General features: G+C 38.1%; 2 protein-coding genes across 7 annotated transcripts in view; both read left to right on the top strand.

Moving 5' to 3' along the window:
- The window catches only part of LOC101086687 (putative protein ZNF720), a 257450-nt gene that overhangs the window by 28582 nt on the left and 215351 nt on the right, over positions 1-13517 (top strand). The window lies entirely within an intron of this gene.
- On the top strand, positions 10894-13407 carry LOC123382409 (putative zinc finger protein 702). The gene is given in 2 exon segments (XM_045046918.1): positions 10894-13316; positions 13319-13407. Coding segments are annotated over 2 exon segments (681 nt in total). The 5' UTR covers positions 10894-12724.

Here is a 13517-nt window from a genome sequence, read left to right as displayed (position 1 = left end):
GTCCAACTTCTAGTCAGATTTGTTTTTAGTACAGTACTGTAAATGTATTTTCTCTTCCTTTTGATTTTCTTAATAGTTTCTATTCTTGAGTGCCCTTTCTGGTAAGAATACGTATCGAACACCTATATATATCAAATATATATTAATTGACTACTTTTGATAAGTTTTCTTGTCAACAGTAGACTATTAAAATGAAGTATTGGGGAGCCAAATTTGACAGATTTTCAACTGCATGGGTGGTGCATACACTGAACTCTTAGAATCTTCAACGATCACTTGTACTTGTTAAAACAAAGGGATGATATCACTAATAATCTCTTTTCCCAGTGGCCTTAAGCTACAAATTATTTGAGTTTAATTTTCCCAAAGTTTATATATTACATCTTTTCTTCCTTTTTGTAACTGCTGGGACATTATGGTGTTATTAAGAAGGATGACAAAGAAGGATTATTGAGAGTGTAGATGAATAATTTCTTGATACTGCTGACTTGGAATCCATTTTGTATAACCAGGCTGGCTGCGGGGTTCTGAAATGACTCTAGCTCCACCCAATAGCAAACACACTAGATAACAGCCCCTACAGTCACAAGCAAATATAAGTTCTATAGTTTTCAGTATACAGGTCTTTTACATCTTTGGTTATGTTTATTCCTAGGTATTTTATGATTCTTGGTGCAATTTTGAGTGGGATCAGTTTCTTTATTTGTCTTTCTTTTGCTTCATTGTTAGTGTATAAGAACGCAACTGATTTCTATACATTAATTTTGTATACTGCGACTTTGCTGAATTCATGTATCAGTTCTAGCAGACTTTTGGTGGAGTCTATCGGGTTTTCCATGTATAATATCATATTATATGAAAAAAGTGAAAGCTTAACTTCATCTTTGCCAATTTTGATGCCTTTGATTTCCATTTGTTGTCTGCTGATGTTAGCACTTCCAACACTATGTTAAACAACAGCGGTGAGAGTGGACATCCCTGTCGTGTTCCTGATCTCAGGGAAAAAGCTCTCAGTTTTTCCCCATTGAGGATGATGTTAGCTGTGGGCTTTTCATAAATGGCTTTTATGATGTTTAAGTATGTTCCTTCTATCCCGACTTTTTTGAGGGCTTTTATTAAAAAAACAATGCTAAATTTTGTCAAATGCTTTTTCTGCATCGATTGACAGGATCATATGGTTCTTTTCTTTTATTAATGTGATGTATCACATTGATTGATTTGCAAATGTTGAACCAGGCCTGTAGCCCAGGAATGAATCCCACTTGATCATGGTGAATAATTCTTTTTATATGCTGTTGAATTCGATTTGCTAGTATCTTATTGAGAATTTTTGCAGCCATATTCATCAGGGATATTGGCCTGGAGTTCTCTTTTTTTGCTAGGTCTCTGTCTGGTTAGGAATCAAAGTAATGCTGGCTTCATAGAATAAGTATGGAAGTTTTCTTTCCCTTTATATTTTTTGGAACAGCTTGAGAAGGATAGGTATTATCTCTGCTTTAATGTCTGGTTGAGTTCCCCAGAGGAGCCATCTAGTCCTGGACTCATATTTGTTGGGAGATTTTTGATAACTGATTCAATGTATTCGCTGGTTATGGGTCTGTTCAAACTTTCTATTTCTTCCTGTTTGAGTTTTGGAAGTGTGTGGGTGCTTAGGAATTTGTCCATTTCTTCCAGGTTGTCCAGTCTGTTGGCATATAATTTTTCATAGTATTCCCTGATAATTGCTTGTATTTCTGAGGGATTGGTTGTAATAAATCCATTTTCATTCATGATTTTATCTATTTGGGTCATCTCCCTTTTCTTTTTGAGACACCTGGCTAGAGGTTTATCAATTTTGTCTATTTTTTCAAAAAAAACAAAAAACAAAAAAAAACCTCTTGGTTTCATTGATGTGTTCTACTATTTTTTGGATTCTATATTGTTTATTTCTGCTTTGATCTTTATTTGTCTTCTTCTGCTGGGTTTGGGGTGTCTTTGCTGTCCTGCTTCTAGTTCCTTAAGGTGTGCTGTTAGATTTTGTATTTGGGATTTTTCTTGTTTCTTGAGATAGGGCTGGATTGCCATGTATTTTCTTCTCAGGACTCCCTTTGCTGCATCCCAAAGCATTTGGATTGTTGTATTTTCATTTTCATTTGTTTCCATATATTTTTTAATTTCTTCTCTAATTGTCTGGTTGACCCATTCATTCTTGAGTAGGGTGTTTTTTAACCTCCATGCTTTTGGAGGTTTTCCAGACTTTTCCCTGTGGTTGATTTCAAATTTCATAGCATTGTGGTCTGAAAGTGTGCATGGTATGATCTCAACTCTTTTATATTTATGAAGGACTGTTTTGTGACCCAGTATGTGATCTATCTTGCAGAATGTTCCATGCACACTCAAGAAGAAAGTATATTCTGTTGGTTTGGGATGCAGAGTTCTAAATATATCTGTCAAGTCCATCTGATCCAATATATCATTCAGAGCCCTTGTTTCTTTATTGATCCTGTGTCTAGATGATCTATCCATTGTTGTAAGTGGAGTACTAAAGTCCCCTGCAATTACCACATTCTTATCAATAAGGTTGCTTATGTTTGTGATTACTTGTTTTATATATTTGGGGGCTCCTGTATTCAGCTCATACACATTTATAATTGTTAGCTCTTCCTGATGGATAGACCCTGTAATTATTATATAATGCCCTTCTTCATCTCTTGTTACAGCATTTCATTTAAAGTCTAGTTTGTCTGATATAAGTATGGGTACTCTGGCTTTCTTTTGACTTCCAGTAGCATGACAGATAGTTCTCCATCCCCTCACTTTCAATCTGAAGGTGTCCTCAGGTCTAAAATGAGTCTCTTGTAAACAGCAATTAGATGGGTCTTGGGTTTTTTACCCATTCTGATACCCAATGTCTTTTGGTTGGAGCATTTAGTCCATTTACAATTCAGTGTTATTATTGAAAGATACGGGTTAGAGTCACTGTGATGTCTGTAGGTTTCATGCTTGTAGTGATATCTCTGGTCCTTTGTGGTCCTTGCAACATTTCACTCACAGAGTCCCCCTTAGGATCTCTTGTAGGGCTGGTTTAGTGGTGATGAATTCCTTCAGCTTTTGTTTTCCTTTATTTTTCCTTTATTTTTCCTTCTATTCTGAATGATAGACTTGCTGGGTAAAGGATTCTAGGCTGCAAATTTTTCCTGTTCATCACTTTAAAGATTTCCTGCCATTCCTTTCTGACCTGCCAAGTTTCAGTAGATAGGTCTGCCTCTAGTCTTATGGGTCTCCCTTTATAAGTTAGAGCATGTTTATCTCTAGCTGCTTTCAGAATTTTCTCTTTATCCTTGTATTTTGCCAGTTTCACTCTGATATGTCATGCAAAAGATCGATTCAAGTTACATCTGAAGGGAGTTCTCTGTGCCTCTTGGATTTCAATGCCTTTTTCCTTCCCCAGATCAGGGAAGTTCTCAGCTCTGATTTGTTCAAGTACACCTTCAGCCCCTTTCTCTTTCTTCTTCTTCTGGAATTCCTATGATGCAGATATTGTTCCCTTTGATTGCATCACTTAGTTCTCGAATTCTCCCCTCATACTCCGGATTTTTTTCTCTTTTTCTCAGCTTCCTCTTTTTCCATAATTTTATCTTCTAATTCACCTATTCTCTCCTCTGCCTCTTCAATCTGTGCTATGGCCACCTCCATGTATTTTGCACTACATTTATAGCATTTTTAAATTCCTCATGACTATTTCTTAGTCCCTTGATCTCTGTAGCAATATATTCTCTGCTGTCCTCTATGCTTTTTTCAAGCCCAGTGATTAATTTTATGACTAGTATTCTAAATTCTTCTTCTGTTATATTGCTGAAATCGGTTTTGATCAATTCATTAGCTGTTGCTACTTCCTGGAGTTTGTTTTGAAGAGAATTCTTCCGTTTCATCATTTTGGGTAGTCCCTGTGGTAGCTCCAAACTGCAGGGCACTTCCCCTGTGCTGTCCAGAGTAATTTGTGTTGGTGGGCGGGGCCACAGTCAGACCCAAGGTCTGCTACCACCCCATCGCTGGGGCCACAGTCAGACTGGTGTGTACCTTGTCTTCCCCTCTCCTAGGGGCAGGGCTCACTGTGGAGTGGTGTGGCCCCTGTCTGGGCTACTTGCACACTGCCAGGCTTATGGTGCTGCTTCAATGGGATCTGGCCAAGGGCATATTAACTGGGGTAGATCTACTAGGTTCACATGGGTGGGAGAGGTAGGCTTAGCTTGCTTTGCCTTGGGTGGCCCCCTGCGAGAGGGGCCCTGCAGCACTGGGAGGGAGGCAGGCCCCTAGGATGGATGGATCCACATAAGCACAACGTTGGTTGTTTGCGCAGTGCAAGGAAGTTCGGTGATGGGAACTGGTTCCCTTTGGAATTTCGGCTCAGGGATGGGAGAGGGAAATGGTGCTTGCTAATGCCTTTGTTCCCCCGCTGAGCTGAGGTCTATCTTCCAGGGCTGAACAACTCTCCCTCCCGGTGTCCTCTCATCCTCCCTGCTCTCCAAGAGTAGAGCTGTTGACTTTTAACATTCCAGATGTTAAGTCCCGCTGACTGTCAGAACTCACAGAGTCCGACCCCTCTGCTTTTGCAAGCCAGACTTTGGGGCCTCTGCCTTGCCCAGCAGGCTGTCCCTCCACCGCCCCAGCTCCCTCCTGCAAGTCTGTGTATACACACCACCTATCTGCCCTTCCTCCCTTCTTCTGTGGGCCTCTTGTCTATGGTTGGCTCTGGAGAGTCTGTTCTGCTAGTCTTCTGGCGGTTTTCTGAGTTATTTAGGCAGATGTGGGTGGAATCTAAGCCATCAGCAGGACGAGGTAAGCCCCGTGTCCTCTTACGCAGTCATCTTCCCAGGTCTTCCTAGTTTCATGTTTTAAATACAGTTAGTGCCTCAGACTGAACTCAAGCTGGATTCCATGCGGACTCGATTCAATCTCTTGGTTCCCATTCAAGGTGTGCCTGCCTCTTCCTTCTATTTTTCTACCACCTAGTAAGGAATCAATTTTTATCATTCTTTGATTAAACCTGAGAGATAAATGAAGTAAGGGAGCCATAGGTTCAGCCCTGGCATTAAGTGAATTCTGCCTGTTCCTCTTCTACCTTACTGGATAAATAATGTTTGCATGGAGAGATACCTTGCTCTGGGCACTCTCAGTCATAAAAGAAGAACATTATCCTGGAGACAGAAAAAATTGGACAGGAACCTTAGTTAGCATGAGCACTAATGCTTCTGTTAATACTCCCAGTCCATCTGTGTTGCACTGGAGAAATCCCACAGAGTTTCAGGAACCCCGGAGGACATTATTAAGTGAGGGAAGGGCACATACGGGAGATTGGAGTTCCACAATTCCTCTACATCAGTTAACCTCCCATGTCAGAGTCTCTGGACCAAGACTTTGTGATTGAGCTGATGAGAACACAAAGATGAGCCTGTGAAGCCTCTGATCACACATGAAAGACAAAGCTGAAATGTACTGTTACACATTTCAGAGTATGGGCACTTTATTTGGCTTGATATTTGAATAAAACAGATGTTTTCATGTTTACTTTTAGATTGCAATGTACTTACCTACTGCTCTGGACATTTATTTCACAGCAGTTATTATGTGTCCTCTCAAGAATGTTAGGCACCTAACACCGCTGAGAAACATTACAGGTCCGTGTGCTTTATCTTCTCTGTACTCTGTGTAGTATCCCTCCACATTAAGGTTAATATTTTCCGCATATATCAAAATACCTTGGGAGGATTTCCTGAACGATGTGCCTAACTCACCTCATTTAATCTGGAAATTCACTTCTTTGTTTCACATTGTTTTTAGTCTCCTTTAGAACATGAACGCTGTCTCCTACGTTTGCTGGAGATACTAGTGTTTGAAGAGGAAATTGTAAATCAGACCTTGCTTCTGAAAGTTTCCATTTGATTCTATACTCATGTCACAGATATACTGTTCCTTATCACTTCTCTATTGTTCTAGTAGAAATAAACATGCCTCATATATACTCAACCATCTTAAAATGGTAAAATATAACTCAGCTGAAAAGATAAATGAGACAAAAAACTTTCAATGTCCTAGGGGATTCACAAACAATAGCTACATTGGTTATATCAATGTGAGTCTTTTTTCTCTGTGGTGTGTTTGCAGGACACAAAAACCTTCCATCACAAATAGATTTATACGTTTTAAGCCCCTGAAAACTTTTCTTAGTTTTAATGACCAAAAAATTTTCATTCTATCACATTTATTATTTTTATTCATTTTGTACTTTTTACATTTTGTGTTGTATCCTTACTCCCCTCTTTTGGTTGATCATTTCTGTGGTTTAATCATGCTTGCATTATCATTGTTATTTTGAAACCTGCTGAATCTTCTTTTAGCGTTTCCTCTGTATAGTGGTCTGTGTGTTCCTCTTAGACAAATTCAAAGTCAGACAATCTGGGCTAAAACTAGGACTCTTAGTGAAGTTTTGCCAGGACATTCTTTTAAAAGATTAAAAACAGTTCTAATGTTCTCATCGGTTACTGTGGATCATGGGTGAATTTATGTGTTAGAATTTTAAGTAGTGTGTAGTAAATGTTCAAGAACAATTGTTTCTGTTCTTATAATTTCTACAATTATCTTTAAGTTCAAAGTCATGCATGATTATTATTGTTTCTTCTTATTCTTTTCCTTCTCCTAATTCTTCCTCTTCCTCTTCTTTCTTGGAATTTAAGTGTATCTGTTGAGTATGTTAGCATCACATACAAGCTTGTGAGAAATGTGGAAACTCAGACCCCAACCTGAAATCCAAGTCAGAATATGAATTTAACATGATCTTCAGTTCTTTGTCATATGCATTAACATTGGTGAAGTATACGTCTAGCTCATCATCACTTGTCCATTATTCTATGCCTGTCTTTATGTCTGTAGGATGTTATGTTGATAACTATGGCTTTGTAGTATACTTTAAATTAGGAAGTGCATTGCCACCAAGGTGTCCTTCATTTTCAGGATTATTCTGGATATATGTTACCCTGTGACATCCGTGTGAAAGTTTGGATGGATTTTGATATTTCTGCCAAAAATGGCATTGGGATTTTGATAGAGATTACATTACATCAGTAAGCCCTTTGAGTACTACTGACAGCTCAATAATATTAAGTATTTGAATCCAATAATATGGATGTGCTTTCATTTGTTTCTTCTTTCCATTCCTGCACAATATTTTATAGCATTAATCATACCAGGCTTGACCTCTATATGTTAAATTGTAAACATTTTATATTTGGACGTGCTACTTTAAATGTATTACATCTTTATTTTGGGAATTGTTCTTTGTTGTGTAGAAACACAACTAATTTTTATGTGTTGGGTTTGTATTCTCCAACTATGTAAAATTTGTGTGAGTTTTAATAAGTTTATATATAGGTATTCTTCAGAAGAGAGAAAAATGGTAGTGCAGTAGGACCCTAGACTCCTTGCAGCTGACAAACATGACTTGATAACTGACAAATCATTCTAAATACTCAGAAATGGGCCTAAGACTGACAGAACAAACTCCCCAACTTAAGGGAGAGAAAAGGCCACATTGAAGAAAGTAGAAAGTTCAGAGACCTGATTTAAGGAGAAAAGGATTGCAGCGCTGCAGAGGGCAGGGAGCCTGGGTCAAGGTGAAGGTCACGTGAGACAGAAGCACACACAGGAATGCGTAAGGAGAACATTTCCCCAAAACCATTGACTTGGAAAATGAGAAGGACCGAATTTTGTGAGCTCTTGAAGCTAGCCTATCTTAAAGCTGGACTTTTAAAGATCAGCAGACTTGGCTGGGATACAGCCAAAAGGACACTGTGCTGCTTCTGGAAAGAAGGCAGACAAACCACCTGGGGGCAATCAACATGGACAAAGCCATCTGAAGAATGCCTGGGGAACACAAGGTGGGAAATTATTTACTACAGTAGGGACACTTCACTGACAGGCACCATTCATTGAGATGCATATTTTGGAACTAAAGACCTAGCTGGAACTTCTTCTTTCCCCTGCCCCTCAGCATAAACACAGAGACACCTGAGGGAAGTAGCTCTGTAGGGACTTTGGATGTCTGCCTTGCTTACACCAAGCCATACCCCTCAATGCTCTGGTGGGACTGCCCTTTTCTGTCAAGCTTGCCTCAGTCCCAGCAAGGTCTGCCCCTGTCCCAGAAGACCTACACAAGCTGCTGCCTATACTACATCTGACCACACAGTTCTGTTGTGCCTCAATTTTGTTGGAGTTTATGTCAGGCCTATATTCACAAGCAGACAACAGATCACCCAGCTATGACTTACCATGTTCAGGCCAGGGATCCTATACTGTCTGTACCAGTCAAGGAGAGCATCTGCAGGCCACTGTCCTAAAAGACAGAGCAGGAGACATAACTGTCTTTTCTAATATACAGAGGAGGGTAGAGCCTTAGACAAAATGCCAAGATGGAAGAATTTATCCAAAATAAAAGAACAAGATATGGCCATGGCCAGAGAAATACGGGAAACAGTTATGAGAAACATGCTTGATGGAGAACTTAAGGCAATATTCATAAGGATAGTCACTGGGTTGAGAAAAGAATAGTGAGAACCTTACCAGAGAGCTGACACAGTTAAAAAAAAAAAAATCCAACAGAGATGAATAGTGCAATGAAGAAGGTTGAGGGACACCTGGCTGGGTCACTCAGTTAAGCACCCACCTTTTTTTTTTCTCTCCAAAGTGATAGTTTATTGAAGATTTTCTCATTTTTTAATTTATTTTTTATTTTTAAATTTTATTTTTATTGTTTTAAGTTTACATCAGAATTAACATATAGTGCAACAATGATTTTGGGAGTAGATTCCTTAGTGCCCCTTACCCATTTAGCCCATCCCCCCTCCCACAATCCCTCCAGTGACCCTCAGTTGTTCTCCATATTTATGAGTCTCTTCTGTTTTGTCCCCCTCACTGTTTTTATATTATTTTTGTTTCTCTTCCCTTATGTTCATCTGTTTTGTCTCTTAAAGTCCTCATATGAGTGAAGTCATATGATTTTTCCTTCTCTGACTAATTTCACTTAGCATAATACCCTCCAGTTCCATCCACGTAGTTGCAAATGGAAAGATTTCATCCTTTTTGACTGCCAAGTAATATGCCATTGTATATATATACCACATCTTCTTTATCCATTCATCCATCGAGAGACATTTGGGCTCTTTCCATACTTTGGCTATTGTTGATAGTGCTGCTATAAACATGGAGGTGCATGTGTCCCTTCAAAACAGCACACCTGTATCCAGTGGATAAATGCCTAGTAGTGCAATTGCCGGGTCGTAGGTAGTTCTATTTTTAGTTTTTGAGGAACCTCCATACTGTTCTCCAGAGTGGCTGCACCAGCTTGCATTCCCAAGCACCCAACTTGATTTTGGCTCAGGTCATGATGTCACAATTTGTGTGACAGAGCACTGACTTGGCCTTGTAGTGACTTCATGGAGCCTGATAAGGATTTTCTCCCTCTCTCTGTCTCTCAAAATAAAAACTATGGTTTTTGTTTTTTTTTTTTAATTTTTTTTTCAACGTTTATTTATTTTTGGGACAGAGAGAAACAGAGCATGAACGGGGGAGGGGCAGAGAGAGAGGGAGACACAGAATCGGAAACAGGCTCCAGGCTCCGAGCCATCAGCCCAGAGCCTGACGCAGGGCTCGAACTCACGGACTGCGAGATCGTGACCTGGCTGAAGTCGGACGCTTAACCGACTGCGCCACCCAGGCGCCCCAAAAACTATGTTTTTTAAGTAAAGGAAAAAAAAGATTGGAAATCGGCTTGATGCAGTGAACAGTAGGTTGTAAGAAACAGGAATGACTTTATAAGCTAAAAGAAAAACTAAAGAAAAATAATGAATCTAAGCAAAAGACAGAAGAATTAAGCAAAATAATTGACTTTGGGAACTCAAAGACTCTATCAAATGTAATAATATTCATATCATAGAAGTCCCAGAAGAAGAAGAGAGAGAAAAGGGGACAGAGTATTTATTTCAAGGTATAATAGTAAAAATCTTCTGTAATCCTGGAAGGAAACAGACATCCAGATCCAGGAGTATCAGAATGGATTTGAAAAAAAAAATCTATATGCGACTACAAGAGACTCAGTTTAGACAATACAATCATCTACATATTGACAGTGATGGAGGAACATTTGTCATGCACCTGGATGTCAAAACAAAGCCAGAGTAGCAATACTTACATCAGACAAACCAGACTTTTTTGTTCTTGTATTATGTTTATCCTGCTTTGGTGTCAGGGTAATGCTGGCCTCATAGAATATTTTTGAATGTGTTCCCTCTATTCTGCTATTTGGAGGATTTTGAGAAAGATTGTCTTTAATTATTTTTATTAAATGTCAGTCAGAATTGACCAACGAAGGCATGTGATCTTGGGCTTTTCTGTGCTGAGAGATTTTTTTTATTTTGAGTTCAACTTTCATTCTTCTTATGGGTGTAAAAAGATTTCTTAATTCTTGGGTTTAAGGCTCATAATTCAATCTCAGTAACTTGTGCATTTTTGGGAATTAACTGGATTTCTTTTCTAAGTTATTTGATTTGTAAATATATAATTGCATATGTAGTTAAAGCATTGCCAATTTTGTTATTTTTCTAGTTAAACTGGGCATTACTTTCAATGTTATGATATTTTTTAGTTTGGCCTCTATTTAATTTACTTCTGATTTTTCTTTCTAAGTAAAATAATTTCAGATATTGTTTGGTATTTCCTTCCTCTACTAAATTGCAGCTAAATGTCTTCCTTTTCTAGTTCCTTGTGGTATAATGTTGTTTATTTCAAAGTTTTTCTTAAATGAAACATTTATAGTATAAGAAAATTTGAAAATCAAAAGTCTAGTAGTCAACTTAGCAGAAATAAACAATACAAGTGATGACAAAAATAATAAAAGAAAAAAGAAAAATAAGGATTCTTTAGGGTTTTCTATATATCATGTCATCTGTGAACAAAGATAATTTTTTTAGTAGTTTGTAGCCTTCATTATTTGTAGTGTATTCCTTTGGCTTTGGTAACCTGGTAATGCTGATACCACAGAGACTATTTTGATATTTTCCTTTATCATCATTCCTTGGAAATGCTTGAGGACTTTTGAAGTACTTTCTCATGAAATGTTTGTTCGAATTATCCAGTGAATTCATCAGACTTAGGACTTTTCCTTGTTCAGTTTTCTTTTATTATTCTTTCAATTTACACAGTATTCAGCAGTAGTGATTTTTTTAAAAAATTTCTTTGTGTTATAGTTCAGGTAGGTTATACCTTTCTTTGGAAGTTATACTTATCTATTGGTATCAATTTGTGGGCATATAATTATCCATTGTCACTTCTTATAATTATTTTTATTTCAGTGGTATCAGTTACACTGTGTTTACTTTCACTTCACTTGGGATTTTAGTTGCTCTTTTTTCTTTCATTCTGACATGATTAAAGGTCTATCAATTTTGTTGATCTTTTTTGAAAGCCAAATCTTCCGATGGTTGTTATGGTCTTATTTTTACTGTATCCTATTTTGTTGATTTTGGCTTTAAGTTTCCTTGTGTGTTAATTTTGGGCTCGTCTGGTACTTTTCCTGATTATTCGAGGTAGAGGAAAATGATTTGTGCTTTAGGATGGCAATACTACAGAATTATCTGTTAGGGTATAGGGTCAGTTCATTACTTGCAACTTTATGTGTCCATGGAGGAGAGGGAGACAGAGAATCTGAAGCAAGCTCCAGGCTCTGAGCTCTCAGCACAGAGCCAGATGTGAGGCTCGAACTCACAAACCCTGAGATTATGATCTGAGCCAAAGTCAGACGCCTAACCGACTGAGTAACCCAGGTGCCTCCTTGCTGACATTTTCTGATTGATTTTAAGGTTGTATAATAGAAGTTGTCATTATATTCATCTGAGAGTAGTAAGTGGAATGATTTTACTTTCCTGTTATTTGATATCTTTCAGCTGTATCTTCACATGGCACCCAGAGCTTCCTGTAAAACCTTGCTTAGAACCTTTTATCTAATAAGTGTCAGTGGATACATATACATATAGTACCCTTGAGAATTTGCACTTAATGATAGACTGGGCCAATATTGGGGAGAGTGAAGGGCATCAAACATACCCTGATGAACCTATCCAGAGACAACTGTCCATAAGAAGAGTCTCACCGCCCAAAATGGTAAAGGATATAAAGGTTTTTGCAAAACCTCCCCTTTTAAGTCAGCTACTTCTGTAAAGCAGTGTGTTTCAGTAAAAAAAAAAAAACTGAAATCAAATATTCAAACAAATATTTGTCTAAAGAAAATTTGGAAAACCTGGAATGTTACTCATCCATGTTGAAAATAAGCATTTGAACCAATTTGAAAATAGGATTGCATTGACCTTTCAGTCAAATATTTCTGAAAAATCAGAGATTTAGAAATGAAGAAGAAAGTGTTAAGTGGTATCAGTTTGAAGAATACATCTCAAAGAAGTTGACCCAAAGGGGTATCAGTTTGAGGAATACATCACAAAGAAGTTGACCCAACAAAATTACCAGAGTATGTTTAATGGAAATAGAATTGCTCATTGCAGTGAATCTGAGATAAAATTTAACCAGGGCTCAAATGTTAACAAATGTATGAACACATTTTCCAGAGAAACATTATGAATGTAATGAATGTAGGGAAATCTTCTATCAAAGCTCAAAACTTGTTATACTAAAGAGTACAAATATGGGAGAGAATCCTTATAAATATAATGCATGTGGGAAAGATCTGAAGGAGTCCTCCAGTGTTGGTGATCATCAGACGATTTGTGAGGGGAAAAACCCATACACATGTTATAAATCTGGAAGTATGTTCAGTCAGTCACCAAGACTAAATACACATGAGACAATTGGTACTGGAGAGAAAAGGTACACTTATAAGGAATGTGGCATAGACTTTCATTGGCACTCGGCACTATCTCAACATCAGCAAATGCATGCTGGAGAGAAATCATACAAATGTGAAGAATGTGGTAAAAGCTTTAAGGATTGCTTATCACTAAATAGACATGGGCAAATCCATATTAGAGAGAGACTTGACAAATGTCAACAATGTGGCAAGGCCTTTAGCAGGCACTCTTACCTTCCTAGACATCACAGCATCCATACTGGAGAAAAACCTTACCAATGTAAGGAATGTGGTGAGGCCTTTAGCCACCTCTCAACACTTACTCACCATCACAGAATGCACAGTGGAGAGAAACCTTACAAATGCAAGGAATGTGACCAGGCCTTTAATCACGGTTCAACCTGTACTCATTATCACAGAATTCATGCTGGAGCAAACCTTACCAATTTAAAGAATGTGGGAAAATGTTTAGGGACTAAGCAACCCTTACTCCAAGTCAGAAAATTCCTATTGGACAGTAACCATACAAATGTAAAGAATGTGCAAGCCCTTCCTGCAAGTCACAAACTTACTCAACATTCTAATTATCACACAGGAGCCAAAGTGTGAAATGTAAAGTGGCCACGCCTTT

The sequence above is a fragment of the Felis catus genome, chromosome E2 (genome assembly GCF_018350175.1).
Source record: "Felis catus isolate Fca126 chromosome E2, F.catus_Fca126_mat1.0, whole genome shotgun sequence".
In the NCBI taxonomy this organism is placed as follows: domain Eukaryota; kingdom Metazoa; phylum Chordata; class Mammalia; order Carnivora; family Felidae; genus Felis; species Felis catus.
The sequence above is the reverse complement of the archived record's forward strand: the minus strand, read 5'-3'. Positions and strand labels throughout refer to the sequence as shown.